The sequence below is a fragment of the Myotis myotis genome, unplaced genomic scaffold, assembly GCF_014108235.1.
Source record: "Myotis myotis isolate mMyoMyo1 unplaced genomic scaffold, mMyoMyo1.p scaffold_m19_p_26, whole genome shotgun sequence".
NCBI classification, from domain to species: Eukaryota; Metazoa; Chordata; class Mammalia; order Chiroptera; family Vespertilionidae; genus Myotis; species Myotis myotis.
The window spans coordinates 158413-180855 of record NW_023416331.1 but is presented as its reverse complement, the minus strand read 5'-3'; the positions used below and the strand labels follow the sequence as shown (position 1 = coordinate 180855).

The 22443-nt window shown below is 44.1% G+C and overlaps 1 protein-coding gene across 1 annotated transcript in view; it reads right to left on the bottom strand.

Annotated features, from left to right (window-relative positions):
• Positions 1-22443, bottom strand: part of LOC118679478 (butyrophilin subfamily 1 member A1-like) — a 74039-nt gene that overhangs the window by 32341 nt on the left and 19255 nt on the right. The window contains exon 3 of the mRNA XM_036356258.1: positions 7359-7463. Coding sequence (XP_036212151.1) covers positions 7359-7463 — 105 coding nt within the window. The remainder of the gene's footprint in view (positions 1-7358; positions 7464-22443) is intronic.

The following is a 22443-nucleotide window of genomic DNA, read 5'->3' as shown; positions in this document are numbered from 1 at the left end:
GACTGTGAGCAGGGAACCAGAGATCTGTTGGCCACCTTGGGGACTTTAGGGTACCGGGCCTCTGCGAAGAAAGCTCAAATATGCAGAGAGAGGGTGAGTTACCTGGGATATATCCTGGAGGGCAGACAGCAGCGGTTGTCTGACACTAGAAAGGAGACAGTCCTGAAAATCCCTACCCCCACCTCCCAGAAGGAAGTAAGGGAATTCTTAGGATTGGCTGGCTACTGCTGCCTCTGGATACCAAGTTTTGCTGAGATCGCCAGGCCCCTATATGAAGCTACTCAGGAGGGGAAAGCATTTGAATGGACTGAAACAGAAGAAACTGCCTTTAATCAGATTAAGAAAGCCCTTTCAGCTGCTCCAGCCCTGGGGCTGCCAGACATTACAAAGCCCTTTCACCTCTTTGTATACGAATGCAAGGGAATAGCAAAAGGGGTCTTAACTCAGGATTTCGGCCCCTGGAGCCGCCCAGTAGCGTACTTATCTAAAAAGCTAGATCCAGTAGCCACCGGCTGGCTGCCGTGCCTAAGAATTATTGCGGCAACCGCACTCTTAGTCAAGGATGCCGACAAATTGACCCTGGGACAGGGAATCTGGATTATGACCCCGCATACCATTGAGGGGGTCCTAAAACAGCCTCCTGATAGATGGATGAGCAATGCACGTATGACCCACTATCAAAGCTTGCTACTCAACCCTCCTAGAGTAGGGTTCCATCCCAGTGTGGCCCTCAACCCCGCTACCCTGCTGCCTGACCCCGACCTAGATGCCCCACTACATGACTGTGCGGGAATCCTAGAGCAGGTACATGGACTTCGGAAGGACTTGACCGATCGGCCCCTCCCTGATGCAGAGGCCACCTGGTTCACAGATGGAAGCAGCTTCGTGTGGGATGGATGCAGGTACGTGGGTGCAGCAGTGGTCACCGACACGGACACCGTGTGGGCGGAGTCTCTGCCCCCTGGGACATCAGCTCAGTGAGCAGAACTCATTGCACTCACTAAGGCACTGACATGGGAGCTGGGAAACGGCTTAACGTTTACACAGACAGCCATTATACATTTGCTACAGCTCATGTTCACGGGGTGATCTATCAGGAGAGAGGGCTGTTGACAGTAGAGGGACAGACAATAAAGAATAAGCAGGAAATTCTCGACCTGCTTGCGGCCTTGTGGCTCCCCGCTAAGCTAGCCATTATCCACTGCCAAGGGCACCAGAAGGCAGATGACCCAGTGGCAAGAGGTAACCAAAAGGCTGATCAGGCAGCCAAGGCAGCGGCCTTCACCTCAGTCCCCACCATGGCCTTATAACTACCAGACTCTGGGGACCCAGTTTTACCAGACAGCCTGGGTACTCTCAGAAAGAGCTGCAGCAGATCAGGAAGCTTCCCGTGTGCAGGAGATAAAAGGATGGTGGTACACACCGAACAGGGAACTCATACTACCGGACTGGCTTGGGGTCACAGTGTTAGAACGCATGCACCGGTCCTCCCACTTGGGAGCCTGGGAATTAAAGGACTTAATTTAGCATGCTAGAATTAAGATTCACCAACAAGACTCCAAAATAAATCAAATTGTGACCTCCTGCAAGACCTGCCAACTCACAAACGCGAGAGCCGGGTCAGGCGAACGAGGAACCAGTCTCAGAGGCATCAAACCAGGAGCACAATGGGAGGTCGACTTCACTGAAGTCAAACCAGGGAAGTATGGTTATAAATATCTTTTAGTGTTCATAGACACCTTCTCTGGCTGGGTAGAGGCGTACCCAACCAAGCATGAAACAGCCCAGACGGTGGCCAAGAAACTACTGGAAGACATCTTACCCAGGTATGGTTTTCCTGCTATGATAGGATCCGACAACGGACCAGCCTTTATCTCACAGGTAACACAGGCAATAGCCAAGGTCATAGGGGCAGATTGGAAATTACATTGTGCTTATAGGCCCCAGAGTTCAGGGCAAGTAGAAAGAATGAATAGAACTCTAAAAGAGACCCTTACCAAATTAACCATGGAGACTGGCGGGGACTGGGTGGCTCTCCTTCCATATGCCCTTTACCGGGTGAGGAACTCTCCTTACACCCTGGGTCTTACCCCTTACGAGATCATGTTTGGCAGATCCCCCCCCCCCCCCCCCCCATCATTCCTAACCTCAAAGCTGAGCTTCTTGCTTAGTTTGAAAATCAGGAGATATCCTTTCTCTTAAGAGGACTGCAGAGGGCGCATGAGGACATTTGGCCATGCCTCCGCACTGTCTACGAGGCTGGCCCAACCCCTACGCCTCATCAGTACAAGCCAGGAGACTGGGTGTTCAAGAGACACTGCCGGGAGACCCTTGAGCCATGTTGGAAGGGCCCCTACGTCATTGTGCTGACTACACCCACCACTCTCAAGGTAGATGGTGTTGCGACTTGGATCCACCACACCCACTCTCACCCAGCCGACCCCTCTGCAATCCTGGAGGACTTCGTGGCACAATGGAACATCGAGCACAATCAGCGCAACCCGCTCAAGCTCAAGCTAGGCGCGCTCGACCTCCCTGATGCTGGTAACCTTGCTCATGATCACTCCTGCCACCGGGAGCCCACACACTCCCTATAATGTTACCTGGCAAATTATAGACACCAAATCAGGGGTGGTTCTCAGTCAGGCTTCTCAAATCCATCCCAAAGATACTTGGTTCCCCGAGTTGTGGGTTGACCTCCTGACTCTCCTTCCCAAACTAACAACCTATGTAGCCTGTAAATCTGCTAAGATAGGCAACCTACCTACTGACTCAAAATCATAAAGGACACTCAATTTCTACGTTTGCCCTGAGCCCTCGCGAACTCAGCCCTGGCCCTTGCGGAGGCACTGGAGGCTATTTCTGTGCTTCCTGGTCATGCGTCTCAACTGGACACATTTGGTGAGAGGCCCCAAAGAAGGGTGACCTGATCACCGTTGGATGACCAGCTGCTCCACCTTGTCCTTGTTTTGGCCGGGTCTACTGCAACCCCGTGTGCATTTCCTTCACGGAAGAGGGGAGAAAGGCTACCGGATGGGACACCAGGAAGACTTGGGGACTCCGAATCTATCAGTGCAGAGAATTTGGAATGGTGTACGCTACTGATTACCCTGCAATGTTATTCACCCTCCGGGTCCAAAACACTCCCCTCCACCATCACACCCCTTTGGGAGTAGGGCCCAACCAAATACTGGCTCCCCGACCTCAGCCTACCACGCCCCGAGTGCCCACGCCCGAAGGAACCTGGACCCAGCATCACAGCCCCTCACCCCACTTACACCTACGACGGGAACCAGGCCCTAGGACATACCTTACCATCTGAGGTAGACCCCCTTTGGAACATGGTCATTGGAGCATATTATGTGTTGAACACCTCGAGGCCTGAACTAACCAAGACTTGTTGGCTCTGTTTAGATGTCAGGCCACCGTATTATGAGGGCATCGCGATGAAAGGCAATTATACAACAGCCTCGACTGCCAGTTCCTGCAGGTGGCAGCAAACTGCTGCAAGGCTAACCCTCCAGGTGGTAATAGGGCAAGGAACTTACATAGGCAACGTACCCTCTGAACAGTCACATCACGGTAAAACTCTGGCTACCCCTGGGGTGGCAGCATACCTCTTATCCCCTGAGAATGCATGGTGGGCCTGTTCCAGTGGCCTCGCTCCTTGCATCCACTCCTCAGTCCTTAAATCCCAAAAGGAGGGCTTCTGCATGCTTGTGCAGTTAATCCCCAAGTTAATATACCACTCAGAAGGAGAAGTACTTAACAAATTAGACACCATTAACCCCCAAAGTAAAAGGGAGCCTGCTACTACCTTAACTATGGCAGCCCTCTTGGGGCTAAGACTAGCAGGAGCAGGAACAGGAATATCCTCGCTTGTCATACAAGACAAAAACTATGGAGCCCTAAAAGCAGCCATTGACTTAGACATAGAAAGAATTGAAAAATCCATCACCCATCTGCAAGAATCCCTCACTTCCTTGTCTGAAGTGGTGCTCCAAAACAGAAGGGGATTGGACTTACTATTCTTGCAGTAGGGGGGTTTATGTGCAGCCTTAGGGGAGGAATGTTGCTTTTATGTTGACCATTCAGGAGTTGTTAAAGAATCCATGGCCCTCATTAGGGAAGGACTACCGAAGTGAAAGCTAGAGAGAGAGCAATCTCAGTCTTGGTATGAATCATTGTTTAACTGGTCCCCATGGTTAACTACTCTTATTTCCGCCCTCGTCGGACCGCTTGTGATCCTCCGAATGTTGCTAACTTTCGGCCCTTGTATTATTAACAAACTAGTCCAATTTGTCAAGGAACGCATAGGAGTAGTTCAATTAATGGTCTTACAAGCCCAATACTAGCCTCTAGCATTGGAAAATGAGGTAGAAATGTGGTCCGTCTCATGATTGAGCTGTGAGTTCCAAGACAAGGGGGGAATGAAAGGACAAAGAACTCTCCTCCATCTTGTCTTGTAGGGCTGGGCCCTCAGCCTAAGCCCCCTTCCTTTTCTGAGAGTGACCACAAGAATACCAGTACTGTCCTAACTCCCCCAACCAGCACCTGAGTGGAACAATGAAGCTCGAGGAATGCAGTTAAGGTCCTAATAGGCTATAGTGGGGGAAGGCTCAAGCCTCAGAATGTGCTGGTCACTTCCTGACTTTTGTGCTATAAGACCCTGCTGAAAAACACTGACCAGAGTGACCAAACTCTGTAACTCCCATCACTTACCTAAGTCCACCCAAATGACTAGCCCTATATAACCTTTGTTCTCCCGGGGTGCTCTCTCTCTCTCTCTCTCTCTCTCTCTCTCTCTCTCCTCACTGCTGAGTCAGAAAGAGGCTGGGAGCCAAACACGGGTTTGAATAAAGATTCTTTGCTTTTGCAGCGGAGAAGGCTCACTGGTGGTTGATTATTGGGGACCCCGAACTCTGGGCATAACACTACACCACCTTCTATCCGTGGACTGATTCTACAACTCCTGCAGACAAAGAATCAGGGGTCCCATCCAAAAATTCCAGTCAGTCAGTCCTAGCAAACAGAGGCAGATAGGAAATAGTGACCAAGCAGAGGGGTATAAAGGCACCGGGATCTGCGTCCATTATAAGGTTGCAGGGAAAAGGAACTCAGTGGGACTTTTTCCCCTTCCTCATGTGGGAGTCTACTTGTTCTTCAATAAATCTCCACCTTTGCTATAGCACTTCTGTCCGTGGATTCATTCTTCAATTCCTGCAGACACAGAATCAGGGGTCCCATCCAAAAATTCCAGTTCACTAAGATGTAAACCTCCATTTCTCTGGGAACAGCAAAAGGTCTATATTTACAAAATAAAGGGAAGGTAGCCCTTCATTCAGAAAGAGAAGAAGAAAGCCCAAAGGGAATAGGAAAGCAGTAAGGAAGGAGGGGAGGAAAAGCCTCACATGTCCCATGTGAGGTTCAACCTTTGAGCTCATTTTCATTCAATTCATATATTTTTTTCTGAATTAACCTATTTTTGCCATTCTCTTTTCTGGCTCTTTATTTTACAGAAAGTTAATAAATACCATCAAACTCTTTTTCCAAGGTTTCCATTTACACCAAATGATATTAGGATTTCCTTTAAGCAAACACTACTTACCTATCTATACCTTGTCACTGGATGTTACTTACTTACCCAAGGCCTCTTTTCCTCTAGCCTCAGAAGACAGATCATGCCCTGACTGGTTTGCCTTAGTGGATAGGGCATTGTCCTCAGGACTGAAGGGTCCCTGGTTCGATTCTGGTCAAGGGCAAAAAAAAAAAAAAAAAAGAGAGAGAGAGAGAGAGAGAGAGAGAGAGAGAGAGAGAGAGAGAGAGAGAGAGATCACGCTGCTATATACCTTGAAAGCTACTCCCAGAAAATTTAGTGACAGACTGTACTAACAGATCTACTTCCTTTGGCAATCCAGCCAGTCAAAACATTTAATTTTCATGTTTAGTTGGAATATTGATTTTTAAATATCAGTTTCCCAGATTATTTCAACATTTCCTTCTTAACACTTTATTTGAGAAAACTCATTGATGACACACTTCAAAGCTGCTTGTCACTCTTGGATTCTTTTAAACATATAACTGACCTTTCCAATGTAGTTGGGAAGAACTGTTCACATTAACATAACATAAAATTTGTTCACAGTTTGAATTTATTTTCTAAAATCACACTTAGAACTCCTTTGTTTTTAAAAGAAAGTTCTGTATATGTACAGCAATAATGCTACAACTCCACAAAATATGCCTTAAAATGTTATTTAAAACATTGGTTGGTTGAAACGGTTTTAAAATTGGTTCAAGATTTCTGATTCCAGTGAAGATGAAATAACACAAACTATATTTACTTTATCTCTATCTCTTTTCACCAGAGATAAGAAAAAATGGAGATAAAAATGGGGGAGCTGGGAATAGCAAAAGGTCTATATTTACAAAATAAAGGGAAGGAAGCCCTTCATTCAGAAGGAGAAGAAAGCCCAAAGGGAATAGGAAAGCAATAAGGAAGGAGGGGAGGAAAAGCCTCACATGTCCCATGTGAGGTTCAACCTTTGAGCTCACTGGGATCTGTAGCCTTTATAAGGTTGCAGGGAAAAGGAACTCAGTGGGACTCTTTCCCCCTCCCCACGTGGGGGTTGAAAGAACGAGGGCTAAGCCCTCCATCTTACTCCGGAGACACTGACTTACGCCCAGCCAATCCGCAGGGCCCACAGCCATCTCTCCTCCCCTTACCCCCTTGCTCCAACCCCCCTATTAAACCCCCTCTTCCCCTGGGGTTCGGGCGCTCTCTTGGCCATTTGCTTGCCCCTGCTTCAGCGAAGCTGACACGAGGGGGGGGGGGCGAGGGAGGGGGGCACAAACTAGTTTGAATAAAGACGCTCTGCTTTTGCATTGGACTCGGCTGGCTCCCTGATGGTCTTTTGGGGATCTTGAAATCTGGGCATAACAGTAGTCTACTTGTTCTTCAATAAATCTCCACCTTTGCTATACCACCTTCTGTCCGTGGATTCATTCTTCAATCCTGCAGACACAGAATCAGGGGTCCCATCCAAAAATTCCGCCTATCAGAAGGAGAAGAAGCCCAAAGGGAATAGGAAAGCAATAAGGAAGGAGGGGAGGAAAAGCCTCACATGTCCCATGTGAGGTTCAACCTTTGAGCTCATTTTCATTCAATTCATATATTGTTTTCTGAATTAACCTATTTTTGCCATTCTCTTTTCTGGCTCTTTATTTTACAGAAAGTTAATAAATACCATCAAACTCTTTTTCCAAGGGTTTCCATTTACACTAAATGATATTAGGATTTCCTTTAAGCAAACACTACTTACCTATCTATACCTTGTCACTGGATGTTACTTACTTACCCAAGGCCTCTTTTCCTCTAGCCTCACAAGACAGATCATGCCCTGACTGGTTTGCCTTAGTGGATAGGGCATTGTCCTCAGGACTGAAGGGTCCCTGGTTCGATTCTGGTCAAGGGCAAAAAAAAAAAAAAAAGAAGAAAGATCACGCTCCTATATACTTTGAAAGCTACTCTCAGAACATTTAGTGACAGACTGTACTAACAGGTCTACTTCCTTTGGCAATCCAGCCAGTCAAAACATTTAATAGTCATGTTTAGTTGGCATAAATATTGATTTTTAAATATCAGTTTCCAAGATTATTTCAACATTTCCTTCTTAGCACTTTATTTGAGAAAACTCATTGATGACACACTTCAAAGCTGCTTGTCACTCTTGGATTCTTTTACACATATAAGGGACCTTGCCAATGTAGTTGGAAAGAACTGTTCACATTAACATAACATAAAATTTGTTCACAGTTTGAATTTATTTTCTAAAATCACACTTAGAACTCCTTTATTTTTAAAAGAAAGTACTGTATATGTACAGTAATAGTGCCACAACTCCACAAAATATGCCTTAAAATGTTATTTAAAACATTGGTTGGTGGAAACGGTTTTAAAATTGGTTCAAGATTTCTGATTCCAGTGAAGATCTAATAACGCTAACTATATTTACTTCATCTATATGTCTTATCACTAGAGATAAGAAAATATTGAGATAAAATCTAAAATCGACACTGATTATTCTCTGAATAATATTTCCATCCAAACTGCATAAGTATAGTCTGGAAAAAAGGTAAGATGTAAAAAGCAATATGAAATAAATTATGATAAACCCAATAGAATGAGTGGGAGAGACAAAGGGATGAACATAGGCAGAGACTTGGTGACTCCCTGAATTGAGGGGAAAGAATTGAGGGCCTAGTTGACCAAGGCATTGATAGAAGAGAAGAGAGCTGCACAAAGAAATGACTCCAAAGCTCTGCAAAGGGACCACCCTGACTCCTCTAGCAAGTGTTGAATAGCACATGCATGTGAAAAAACTACCTCAGCATGAAAACTAGCTGAAAATAATAAAAAAAGACAAATACCTTGATGATTATACCTAAATAAATGGATATTTATAGATTAGAATACTCAATTTGTTAGAACATCAAATCTCTCCAAATTGATCTACAGATTCAACATATCAATTGAATTCCCAGCATACTTTTATGTTGTTGAAATTGACATTACTCTAAAATTCACATGAAAATTCAAGACTTTGAATAACCAAAACAAAAAGGAGAACGAAGAACAAAGGAGAGAGCATTACTATTGCAACTAAAGATTTATTATAAAGATACAGTAGTAAAGACAGTGTGGCAGTTAAACTTACCTAAGCACATATAAACAATTGACTGTCATCAAAGGTAAAAAGACAGTAGATAGATAAATATGGATATCCATATAAAAATAAAAGCTGTGATCTATACCTTGAACTGTATACAAATTTAATTACATTTGTAGACCCAAATGTCAATCCAGAAATTGTAGGTCTAAAGAAAACATAGACAAAATTGGAGAACATTCACCCCGAATTAACAAATTAGACACAGCTAAGGAGACAATTTTCAATAAGGAAGGGCCGAGGACACCTGGAGAATGCCGCTTGCCAGACATAACCCACATGGAACCACCACCATGCCCTGGCATTGAGTGGCACAGTGCCTCTCAGCAGGCTCCCAGATGTCTGCAGGGAGTGCTGGCCAGAGAAATCTCCTGCACCAGGCCTCCTCATCAGCCTGCCGGGACCCAGCATCCTAGAATCTGTCTCCAGTATCCCTCAGTGAGTGCAAGCCAGGGGGAACCCTGTGCCCCACCCCTGCCCTGGGCCCAGGAACCATACTGCTACCCTGACCTGGAGCCACCCCGTATATGCTCCACCCTAAACCCCAGGACCTGATGCCCGGGAGACCCGGAGCAACCCAGAGTATGTTCTACAATGGGCTACAGGAGAGCACAGACTCTGCAACCCAGAGCAACTGGCACCTGCTCCACCCTAGCCCCTGAAACAGCCCTGTTGGTATGACCCAGAACAACCCAGTGCATGACCCACTCTGGGCCACAGGCCAGCACAGACTGTTCAACACAAAGCAACCCAGTGAGCACCTCACTCTGGACTACAGGAAAGCACAGACTGTGTGACCCAGAGAAACTTGCCCTCGGTCCACACTGGGAAGGGCAAACTGGAGCAACCCAGCATGTGCCTCAATCTGGGCTACAAGAAAACCAGGACTCTGAGACTCAGAGCAACCTGTGACCACTCCACCTGAGCCAAGGGACTGGCTGCTGGGGCAACCTGCAGTAACCCAGCGTGTGGCCCATCCCCAGCCACAGTAGAGCTCTGATGCTGCAAGCCAGAGCAACCCGCACCCCCTTACCCTGGTCTCTGAGATGGTCCTGAGTGGCTACCTAGAGCAACCCAGCATGCGACCCACTCCGGGCAACAAGAAAGTGCTGCAGGGGCAGCCCGGAGAAAGCCAGTGTGCCGAGTCAGGGGCCCAAGGTCTGTGCAGCAAGTGCACTGGCAGAGGAACCTAGGGTGCCACCTGGCCATGGGTTCTGGGGCTTCACAGAACATTGCATGCCAGAGGGCTCTGGGTCCTCACAGGGAGTCACACATTAAAGGAACTGTGCATGCTTTCCCACCACCCCGAGGATCTGAAGCAGACAACTGAGGGACCAGGCAGCTGAGGGAGAAGGGGATACAACTCAAAGCAAAGAAAATAAAGGTGTGAAACTCAAGGTAGGCCAAGCCTCTGGGATCATGATTTCTGAACCATTGCCTTGATAGGGTCTTCAACCTCTCAAACCACAAGCAGAGTGCCCAGGGCCAGAAAGAGGCAGCAAAAATAGGGAGACAAAGAAACAAAACCCCAAGGAAAGAGAAGGAAGAATCAACAGAAGAGGAAGGAAATAAAACAGAGGCATGCAATATGTCAGAAAAATAATTCAGAGTAAGGGTCATACAGTTCCCAACTGGGTGGATGAGAAAGTCAATAACTTATCTATAAGAATAAAAGTGTAATATGCTAAATAGACGAGACAGCTGAATGACCTTCTGGACATCCTTCTGGATGACCTTCTGGACAAAGCCGGGGCTGTGAGGGGCGAGGCAAGCCGCAGAGGCTGCGTACGCCGAGACTCCTGCACGAATTTCATTCATATGGCTTCTAGTGTAAGAATAAAGAGGAAATGAAGAATGACATAGTGACAATAAAAAAAAAATAATGGAAGTTTTCAACAGTAGACTAGAGGAAGCAAAGGAACGAAATATAGTGGGGCCTTGACTTACGAGTGTCCGACTAATGAGTTTTTTCGAGATACGATCCATCTCTCGGCCGATTTTTTTGTTTTGAGTTGTGGGCTAAAATTCGGGTTATGTACGAGCCAGCTTCAGATACCCCACCGCTAGTTGGCGCAGTGACCGTCACAGTGATTTGACATACTAGTAATTTGAGTTACGAGCTCCGTCACGGAACCAATTAGTAGTTAGTTAGAAGACAGGGCAGAAAAACACCAAATCTAAACAGAAATTGGAGAAAAAATTAAAAAGCAGGAGGAGAGCTTAAGGGAGCTTTGGGACAAGAAGAAATGAAGTAACATATGTATAATAGGGATGCCAGAAAGACAAGAAGAGAAACAAGAATTAGAAAACCTACTTGAAGAAATAATGACAGAAAATTTCCCTGATTTGGGGAACAAAAATCTCACACAAGCAGAGAGAGTCCCAAACATGATGAACCCAAAAAGGCCCACACTAAGTCACTTCATAAATACAATGTTAAATGTTAATGACAAAGAGAGAATCTTAAAAACTGCAAGAGAGAGACAGAGAGTTACCTACAAGGGATCTCTCATTAGATTATCAAATGATTTCTCAACAGAAAAAGATCAGGCCAGAAGGGAAGATAATGAAGTATACAAGGTGATACAAAACAAAGGTCTGAATACAAGGATACTTGCCCTAACCAGTTTAGCTCAGTGGAAAGAGTGTTGGTTGGCCTGCAGACTCAAGGGTCCCAGGTTTGATTCCGGTCAACAGCATGTACCTTGGTTGTGGGCACATCCCCAGTGGGGAGTGGTGCAGGAGGCAGCTGATCAGTGTTTTTCTCATTGATATTTCTAACTCTCTATCCCTCTCCCTTCCTCTCTGTAAAAAATCAATAAAATATATTAAAAAAAAGAATACTCTATCCAGCAAGGCTACCATTCAATATTGAAGGGAAAATCAGGAGCTTCATAGACAAAAAAGGCGAAGAGAGTTTATCACTACCAAGCCAGCAATGCCAGAAATGCTAAAGGGACTGTTGTAAAAAGAAGAAATAGAAAGGGAAGAAGGAACACAGGCATAAAGAATAAAAATGGCTACAAACAAGTATCTATCAATAATAAGCTTAAATGTAAATGGATTAAATGTGCCAATCAAAAGACATTGGGTGGCTGAATGGATAAAAAAACATGACCCATATGTATGCTGTCTACAAGAGACTTACCTCAGAACAAGGGACTCACACAGACTGAAAGTGAAGGGATGAAAAAAATATTTTTAGGGAAATGGAAATGAAAAAAAACTGGGGTAGCAATACTTATATATTACAAAATAGATCTCAAATTGAAGGCCATAACAAGAGATAAGGAAGGCCACTTCATAATACTAAAAAAATGGATACAATAAAAGGATATAACTCTGGTAAACATATATGAACTTTTACAGGAGCACCCAAGTACATAAATAAATTCTGGAAGATATCAAAGGAGATATCAACAGCAATAAAATCATAGTAGGAGACTTGGATACCACATTGATATCACTTGATAAATCCCCTATAGATAAAATCAACAAAAAAACCTCCAGCAATCCTAAATGATTCACTAGATCACATGGAATTAATTGATATCTTCAGAACATTTCACCCCACAAGTACGAAATATACATTCTTCTAAAGTGCACATGGGACATTTTCAAAGAGAGACCACATATTGGGACACTGGCAAAGTCTCTTCAAATTCAAGAAGATTGAACTCATATCAAGATATTCTCAGATCACAATGGCATAATATTAGAAATCAACTATAATAAAAAAATATCAAGCACTTGCAGATTAAATACCATGTAATTAAACCATGATTGGGTTACCAAAGAGATCAAAGAAGAAATACAAAACATCCTGGAAACAAATGACAATGAAAACACAACAATCCAAAATCTATGGGAAACTGTGAAAGTAGTTCTGAGAGGTAAGCTCATAGCATTACAGGCCTATCTCAAAAAGCATGCAAAACTGCTAGTAAATTATCAAAATCTACAACTAAAAGTATTAGAAAGAGAGCAACAAAAAAGCCCAGAGCAAAAAGAATAAAGGAAATAATAAAGATCAGAGCAGAAATAAATGACGTGGAGACCAAAAATATAATAGAAAAGAATGATAGAACCAAGAGATGGTTCTTTGAAAGGATAAACAAGATTGATGAACCTTTAGCCAAACTCATCAAGAAGCAAAGAGGGAGGAACCAAATTAACAAAATCAGAAAACAAAGAGGCAAAGTAACAACAGACCTCCAGACATACAAAATACTTGTAAAAAAATACTATGAACAACTCTATTCGAATAAACTGGAAAACCTAGTAAGAATGTACATATTCCTAAAAAAATGCAGTCTTCCAAAACTCAATCAGGAAGAATTAAAATATCTGAAAAGGCTGATAACTATGAAGGAAATTGAAGAAGTAATCACAAAACTTCTAGCAAACAAACCTCTGGTCTGGACAGCTTCACAGGGGAGTTTTACCAAACATTCAAAGAAGAACTAAAACCTACCCTCCTCACACTATTCCAAAAAATGCAAGAGAAAGGAACACTTCTAAGCTCTTTCTATGAAACCAAAATGACCCTAATCCCAAAACCAGATAAAGACACTACAAAGAAAGAGCATTGCAGGCCAGTATGCTGATGGACATCTACACTAATAAAAGAGAAAAATGGTAATTGGCGTACGGCGCTACCCTTTTCATTGGCTAATCAGGGCTATATGCAAATTAACTGCCAATTAAGATTGGCAGTTAACTGCCAACTAAGATTGGCAGTTAACTGCCAACAAGATGGCGGTTAATTTGCATATGTAGGCACAATGCAGGGAGGCGAAAGGGAAAGCAGGAAGAAGCCCCCTGCCACTGACAGTGATCGGAAACCCAGGGGGGAGCTAAGAGCTAGGGGGCAGGGCAAAGGTGGCTCTGGGGCCGCCTTTGCCCTGCCCCCCAGCCATGATCGGAGAATCAGGCGCCTTTTCCGCCCTGGCCAGTGATAGCAGGAAGTAGGGGTGGAGCCAGCGATGGGAGCTGGGCACGGTCGAAGCTGGCAGTCCCAGGAGCTAGGGGTCCCTTGCCTGGGCCTAAAGCGAAGCCCACGATCGCGGGGCCGCTGCCACTGCAGGTCCCCGCTGCCCGGGCAGGACGCCTAGGCCAGAGGCGTTAGGCCTGGGCAGGGGCGGAGCCTGAAACCGCGGGGAGCTGGGGGTCCCCTGCCCAGGCCTGACACCTCTGCCGGAGGCCTCAGGCCTGGTCAAGGGGCCGATACGGTGATTGGTGATCGGAGGGTGATGAGGATCAACTCCTCTGGCAGAGGCATCAGCCTGGGCGGGGGGCGGAGCCGGGGATTGGGGGGATATGATGGTCCCCTTGCCCAGGGCTGAAGCCTGGGTCAGAGGCGTCAGGCTTGGGCAGGGTTGGAGCAAGCGATCAGAGGGAGATGGGGGTCCCCTGCCCAGGCATGATTCCTGGGCCAGAGGCCTCTGGCCTGGGCGGGGGTCAGAGCCAGTGATCAGGGGGAGATGGGGGTCCCCTGTCTAAGCCTGACACCTCTGGCGGAGGCGTCAGGCCTGGGCAAGGGGCCGATCAGGCGATCGGAGGATGATGGGGGTCTACGCCTCTGGCTGAGGCATCAGGCCTGGGCAAGGGGCAGAGTCAGCAATCGGAGGGGTCTGGGGGTCCCTGCCCAGGCCTGATGCCTGGGCCAGAGGCATCAGGACTGGGCTGGGGGCAGAACCAGTGATGGGGGGAAATGAGGGTCCCCTGCCCAGGCCTGACGCCTCTGTCATAGGCGTCAGGCCTGGGCAAGGGGCCGATCCTGCAATTGGAGGGTGATGGGGGTCAACGCCTGAGGGCTCCCAGTATGTGAGAGGGGGCAGGCTGGGCTGAGGGACACTCCCCGCCCCCCACCCAGTGCACGAATTTCGTGCACCGGGCCCCTAGTAGATTATAAAATCCTCAATAAAATTCTAGCAAATTGGATCCAGCAGTATATTTAAAAGATGATTTAGCATGACCAAGTAGGATTTATTCTGGCGATTCAAGGCTGGTATCATATTTGCAAATCAATAAACATGACACATCACCTAAACTAATTGAGAGATAAAAATAACATAATCATATCAATAGATGCAGAAAAAGCATTTGACAAAATTCAACACCCATTTTTGATAAAAACACTTGGCACACTGGGGCTAGAGGAATCTTACCTCAAATTAATAAAAGCCATATATGACAAATCTACAGTGAACATACTCAATGGAGCAAAACAAAACAATTTCACCTAAGAACAGGAAGCAGACAGGAATATCACCACTCTTATTTAATACTAGAGGCCCAGTGTGTGCACTGGTAGGGTCCCTAGCAGCTTCTGGCTGCTGGCCAGGCACTCCCTGCCTTCCCCCAGCCACCTGCCAGCAATAGGGACTCCCTCCCTCCCCCAGGAAGAACTAGAAGAAATCTGGTGGAGGGGACAATGTGCATGCTATGCTTTTATTATATAGGACTAGAAGTCTGGTGCACAAAATTTGTTCATGGGAGGGTACTTCATGCCAGCCTTCACCCTAATCCGGGACCCCGGCAGGATTGAGCCTAAACTGGCAGTCAGACATCCCTCTCGCAATCCAGGGAAGCTGGCTCCCAATCACTCACTTGCCTGCCTGCTTTATCGCCCCTAACCACTTCTGCCTTCTGGCCTGATGTTCCTAACTTCTCTCCTGCTGGCCTGATTGCCCCTAACCACTTCTGCCTGCTGACCTGATTGCCCCTAACTGCCTCTGTCTGACAGCCTGATTGCTCACTAACTGCTCCCCTACTGGCCTGATCGCCCCTAACTGCTCCCCCCTGCCGGCCTGATCGCCCCTAATTGCTCCCCCCTGCTGGCCTGATCGCCCACTAAGTGCTCCCCCCTGCTGTCCTGATCGCCCCTAACTGCCTCTGCTTGGCACCTGCCACCGTGGTTTTGCCTGGAAGGATCTTTGGAAGATGTCCAGTCTAATAAGCATATTACTCTTTTATTAGTATAGATAAGTCTGGAAGTACTAGCCATAGAGAAGAAGAAAACAAAAGGTATCCAAATTGCAAATGAGAAAGTAAAACTCAAATTATTCACAGATGACATGATATTGTGCATAGAAAACCCTAAAGACACCATGGAAAAAAAACTACTAGATTTAATAAATGAATTCAAAAATGTAGCAGGATACAAAATTAACACCCAGAAATCTATGGCATTTTTATACAACCATAATGAAGTCTCAGAAAAGAAACTAATAAACAATCCCATTTACTGTTGACATACCAACAAAAAATAAGATACTCAGGAATAAGATTAACCAAGGAGATAAAAGAACTCTACATGGAAAACTACAGGACTTTGAAAAAAAAGAGAAGGAGGGAGGCATAAACAAGTGGAAGAATATACTGTGCTTGAATGTTTAATGGAATCTTGATGACAGAAAAAATGGCTGCCGAATGTGCCCTGCCTGTGCTTTGGCCTGTAGGAGATAGAATTGAATAACATCCACCTGGAATTGGCAAATTAGACACAGCTGTCGAGACAATTCACATCTGGAAGGGCAGAGGATGCCTGGAGATCAGTAGGATAGGATCTGTGCTGGAAAGAGAAGTGCGACTACTAGGCTGAGAGGGTCAGAAGGAAGCTGCACTGTACCAAGTCTGCAACTCTTGGGAACAGACATAACATCTGACTGTGGACAGGAATTCCACAGGGCTGCTCATGGCTGGGGAATCGAGATCTAAGTTCATAGCTGCAAGGGGCTGTGCCCTCAAAGGCAGTCTGATGCGGTGCCGGTGCCAGGGGCAGAGTAACTTGCAGTTATGTGGTTGTTTTGCCTCTGTTTTGTCTTTGCTTTAATTCGCTAAACTCAGTTCATAGGACCTTTCAATTATAAACACTCATCCGAGGCTGTAGTCCCTGTAGAGGTGCAGATTTGGGGAGTCTAGGGAGAGGCGTTGGAGGACAGCAGGACAGGGAGAGGTGACCAGGAATCCGACACTGAGACCTTCCTGACCCTCCAAACTTAAGCAGCCATTATTCTCCTGAAGGGCCAGCCCCTCCCAGCAGCCTCCAGGCAGCTAATATAGCCACACCAGCCTACAGGGGAGCTTTACAAAGGAAACAAAGACTCTGAAAAGCCACAAAGAGCCCACAGGGACTGGGGTGAAGGGGGCCTTTCAGTCCTGGGAAGCAGTACAATACCACCTCCATCTAAAGCCCTGTCAGAAACAGAAGTTTGAGTGATTAAGATTGACAGTAGGCAGACAGGCAAAGCTAGCAGATTGACCCTGACTGCTTGCAGGCAAAGCTGTGGAGATAGACACAAACAGAGGAGCAGTGGATCCCTTGGAACTTCAACACAGTGCTGACTATTTAACAGGAAACTAAGAAGTAGAAGACAGAACAGAAGAGTGGTGCCTTAAACCAATCACCTTAGGGCAGTGGTCGGCAAACCGTGGCTTGAGAGCCACAATGCGGTTCCTTGAGTGTGGCTCTTCCACAAAATACCACGTGCAGGTGCGCACGTACAGTGTGATTGAAACTTCGTGGCTCATGTGCAGAAGTCAGTTTTCAGCCTGGGCGAGTCTATTTTGAAGAAGTCCTCCGAAGAAGTCCTTCGGAAGTGGGGGTTGTTGGTTGGTCTGGTGACGGGAGAGGCAGCACAGGCAGGCTGCGGGATAGGCAGCGGGGAAGGGGGGGGGGGGGCGGGGAGGCGCTTGCAATTCATGCATGAGATGCATCAGTTGAGTGAGCCAGTCCAGATGAGTGTGGATGGGAGAGTTGGAAGGAGTCGACCTCAGCGAACATACCTCAATCAGATTGAGGATGTTTTTAGCAAAAGGCCAGTTTAGGATTACCCTAATTAAGTTAATAACAATGTACCTACCTATATAGTTTAAGTTTAAAAAATTTGGCTCTCAAAAGAAATTTCAATCGTTGTACTGCTGATATTTGGCTCTGTTGTGCAATGAGTTTGCTGGCCACTGCCTTAGTGCATCAAAACTCAGCTGAAGCGAACAACACATCAATGTTTATATAAAATTATTTTCCTGTATTTGTTAAATCTTTTATTCTATGTACAATTTTTCTTTATTCTATTTTTATGTAGTTATTTTATTTTATCTTATTTTTTCTTTTTCCCTCACACTTTTCTTCCTCATCCTGTTTTCTCTTCTCCTGTCCATGCTTTAGTTTTTCTCTTCTTAAAATTTATCTTCTTTATCTGCTTTAGTGACATTTTATTATTATTGTAGTCATTGTTGACTTACTTGTATACCTAATTTCCTCTTCCCTGTTCCAAGTCCATACACTCTTCACTTTTCTCTTTCTTTGCTAGTCAATTTTTTACGTGTTTGTTTTCCCTGTCCTCTCTTGCTCTCTTCTTCTCCTAATTGTTTAGTTTCACTCACTAAACTCAAGCCTATCTGCTCTCTCCTTTCTTTTCCTTTTCCAAAAATGAATGAATAAATAAATAGATAAATTAAAAAATTTTTTGATTGATTTATTTATTTTCCTTTTCTTATGCACTCACTCTCTTTTCACCTCCTCATACTGAACCATGGTCATTCCCCAATTCATTTAATTCCTTAAAATTAATTTCTGTATATAAGCTCTGCCTCTACAGATTCTGTCCCCCCATTTTTCTGGATGTTTATTGTTTGCATTTATTGGATTATTTGTTTATTTTGTGGTGTTTTCTCCTCATATATATTTCTTTTTTTTCTTTTCTCTCTTATCTTTTATTTCTTTTCTCTCTCCTAATTCTCTTTTCTCTGGTGGTCACTTTTATTAGTGTTATTAATGTCATGGGTACATTTGTGTTTTGTTCCCTTTGTGTCGTGCCTTGTCAAGTTGTATTTTGTGCTGTTCAGTAAACATGGTAGAGCGCGAGCCACATAACCAGATACCCTGAGAGGACACTCCATGTAATACCACTCAAGACCCAACTACACCAAGATAACCCAAATATCCCAAGTAGGTCATGCCTAGAATACCCAGAACAGAAGACTTGAGAGATTGCACCACTGGGTCCCATAACACATCTAGTATATAAGACAAACTCAAAAAATCAGGGTGATATAGCAGTTTGATCTAATACAAAGAAACAATCACAAAGGAACAGCAAAAATGGGGAGACAAAAAAACAACCCCGATTCAAAAGAAAAGGAGGAATCACCAGAAAAGGAAATAAACAAAACAGAGGCAAGCAATTTGTCAGAGAAAGAATTGAGAAAAATTGTTAGAAAAATGCTAAAAATGATGAAAGGCAAAATCAACAATCTGTGTAATAACCAAGAAGTAATGAAGAAGAATCAAGAAGAAATGAAGAATGACACAGCAGCAATAAAGAACACAATGGGAAGTTTCAACAGTAGACTAGAAGAAGCTGACTGCATCAGTGAGTTAGAAGACAAGGTAGTGAAAAACACCCAAGTAGATCAGCAACTGGAAAAAATTTAAAAAGGAGGAGGAGAGCCTAAGGGAGCTTTGGTACAACACAAAACAAAACAACATCTGCATAAGAGGGGTGCTAGAAGTAGAGGAAGCTGACCAAAGAAAAAAAATCTGTTTGAAGAAACAATGACAGAAAACTTCTTTGACTTTGGGAAGAAAAAAGTCACACAAGTCCAAAAGGTACAGAGAGTCTCAAATAAGATGAACCCAAGAAGACTGACACCAACACACATCATGATTAAATGGGCAAATGTCAATGACAAAGTAAGAATCTTAAAGGCTGCCAGAGAGAGAGGCAGAAAGCTACTTGCAAGAGATCTCCCATTAGACAATCAACTGATTTCTCAACAGAAACACATCAGGCCAGAAGGGAAGGGAACGAAGTATACAAAGTGATGCAAAGCAAGAGACTGAATCCAAGAATACTCTCTCCAGCAAGGCTATCAATCAAAATTGAAGGTGAAATTAGGAGCCTCACAGACAAAAAAGTGCTAAGGGAGTTTATTACCACCAAGCCAGCAATGTCAGAAATGCTAAAGGGACTGTTGTAAAAAGAAGAAATAGAAAGGGAAGAAGGAACACAGGCATAAAGAATAAAAATGGCTACAAACAAGTACCTATCAATAATAACCTTAAATGTAAATGGATTAAATGCTCCAATCAAAAGACATTGGGTGGCTGAATGGATAAGAAAACATGACCTATATATATTCTGTCTAGAAGAGACTCACCTCAGAACATGGGACTCACAGAGACTGAAGTGAAGGGATGGAAAAAATATTTTTCAGGCAAATGAAAATGAAAAAAAAAAGCTGGGGCAGCAATACTTATATATTACAAAATAGACCTCAAATTGAAGGTCATAACAAGAGATAAGGAAGGCCACTTCATAATACTAAGGAAATTGATACAACAGGAGAATATTACTCTGGTAAACATATATGCACCCAATGCAGGAGCACCCAAATACATTAAAAAATAAAAAACTTCAGGAAAATATCAAGAGAGAGATTGACAGCAATAACGTCATAGTAGGGGTCTCTAATACCCCATTACACCACTGAATAAATCCTCTAAACAAAAAATCAACAACAACAACAACAAAAACACACCAATCCCAAATGACTCACTAGATCACATGGAATTAATTGACAGCTTCAGAACACCCCCAAGCTACACAATATATATTCTTCTCAGGTGCATATGAGACATTTTCAAATATAGACCACATATTGGGACACAGACAAAGTCTCTTCAAATTCAAGAAGATTGACATCATCTCAAACATCTCAGATCACAATGCCATAAAATTAGAGATCAACTACAATAAAAACAATGAAAAAATCAAACACTTAGAGGCTAAATAGTATGCTATTAAACAAAGACTGGGTTATCAAAGAGATCAAAGAAGAAATAAAAAGTATCCTAGAAACAAATGACAATGAAAACTCAAGAATCCAAAATCTATAGAATACTGTGAAAGCAGTTCTGAGAGGGAAGTTCATAGATCTATAGGCCTACTTCAAAAAACAAGAAAAAAATGGTAATAATTATGTAACCCTACAACTTGAAGAATAAGAAAGAGAGCAAGAAGAGAAGCCCAGAGAAAGCAGAAGGAAATAATAAAGATCAGAGTGGAAATAAATGACATAGAGACAAAAGAAATAATAAAAGGATCAATAAAACCAAGAGCTGCTTCTTTGAAGGGATAAAGAAGATTGATGAACCTCCAGCCAGTCTCACCAGTAAACAAAGAGAGAGGACCCAAATAAACAAAATCAGTGATGAAAGAGGTTAACTAACAACTGACTCCACAGACATAAAAAGGATTGTAAAAAATACTATGAACAACTCTATTCTAACAAACTGGACAACCTAGAGGAAATGGACATATTCCTAGAAGTATATAATTTTCCAAAACTCAATCAGGAAGAATAGGAAACCTGAATAGGCTGGTAACTACTGATGAAATGGAGCAGAAATCAAAAAACTTCCAGCAAACTAAAGCCCTGGTGGGGATGGTTTCACAGGGGAGGTTTACTAAACATTTAAAGAAGAACTAAAAAATACCCTTCTCATACTAGTCTATAAAATTCAAGAGGAAGGCACACTTCCAAGCTCTTTCTATGAAGCCAGTAGTACACTAATCACAAAACCAGATAGAGTTGCTACAAACAAAGAGAATTACAGGCCAATATCCCTGATGAACATAGATGCTAAAATCCCCAACAAAATTCTAGCAAATTAGATTTAGTATTGCATTAGACCAGGGTTGGGCAAACTTTTTGACTTGAGGGCCACAATGGGTTCTTAAACTGGACCAGAGGGCCGGAACAAAAGCATGGATGGAGTGTTTGTGTGAACTAATATAAATTCAAAGTAAACATCATTACATAAAAGGGTACAGTCTTTTTTTTTTTTTTTTTTAGTTTTATTCATTTCAAACGGGCCGGATCCGGCCCGCGGGCGGTAGTTTGCCCATGGCTGCATTAGACAGATCATACTTCATGACCAACTGGGATTTATTCTGGGGATTCAAGGCTGGTAAAATATCTGCAAATCAATAAACATTATACATCACATAAACAAATTGAGAGACAAAAATCACATAATCATTTCAATTGATGTAGAAAAGCATTTGACAAAATCTAACACCATTTTTTTTATAAAAACTCTCAGCAAAGTAGGAATAGAGAGATCATACCTCAACATAATAAAAGCCTACAGCCAACATCATACTCAATGGGCAAAACTAAAACCATTTCCCCTAAGAACAAGAACAAGAACAAGACAGGAAGACCCATTTCACTGCTCCTGTTGAGCAGAGTACTGGAAGTGCTAGCCATAGCGATCAGACAAAAGGAAGAAATAAAAGGCATCCATATTGAAAAAGAAATAAACTGTCATTATTTGCAGATGATATGCTAGTGTACATAGAAAACCCTAAAGACTCTACCAAAAAACTTTCAGACTTAATAAATGTGTTCAGCAATGTAACAGGATATGAGATTAACAGCCAGAAATCTATGGCCTTTTTATACACCAACTATAGGCCTGGTGCACGAAATTTGTGCAGAGGGGGGTGTCCCTCAGCCTGGCCTGCACCCTCTCCAATCCGGGACCCCTCAGGGGGTGTCCGACTGCCAGGTTAGGCCCGATCCCACAGGGACATCCAACAGTCGGACATCCCTCTCTCAATCTGGTATCACTGGCTCCTAACCACTCACCTGCCTGCCTGTCTGATTGACCCTAATCACTCTGCTTGCCTGCCTGATGCCC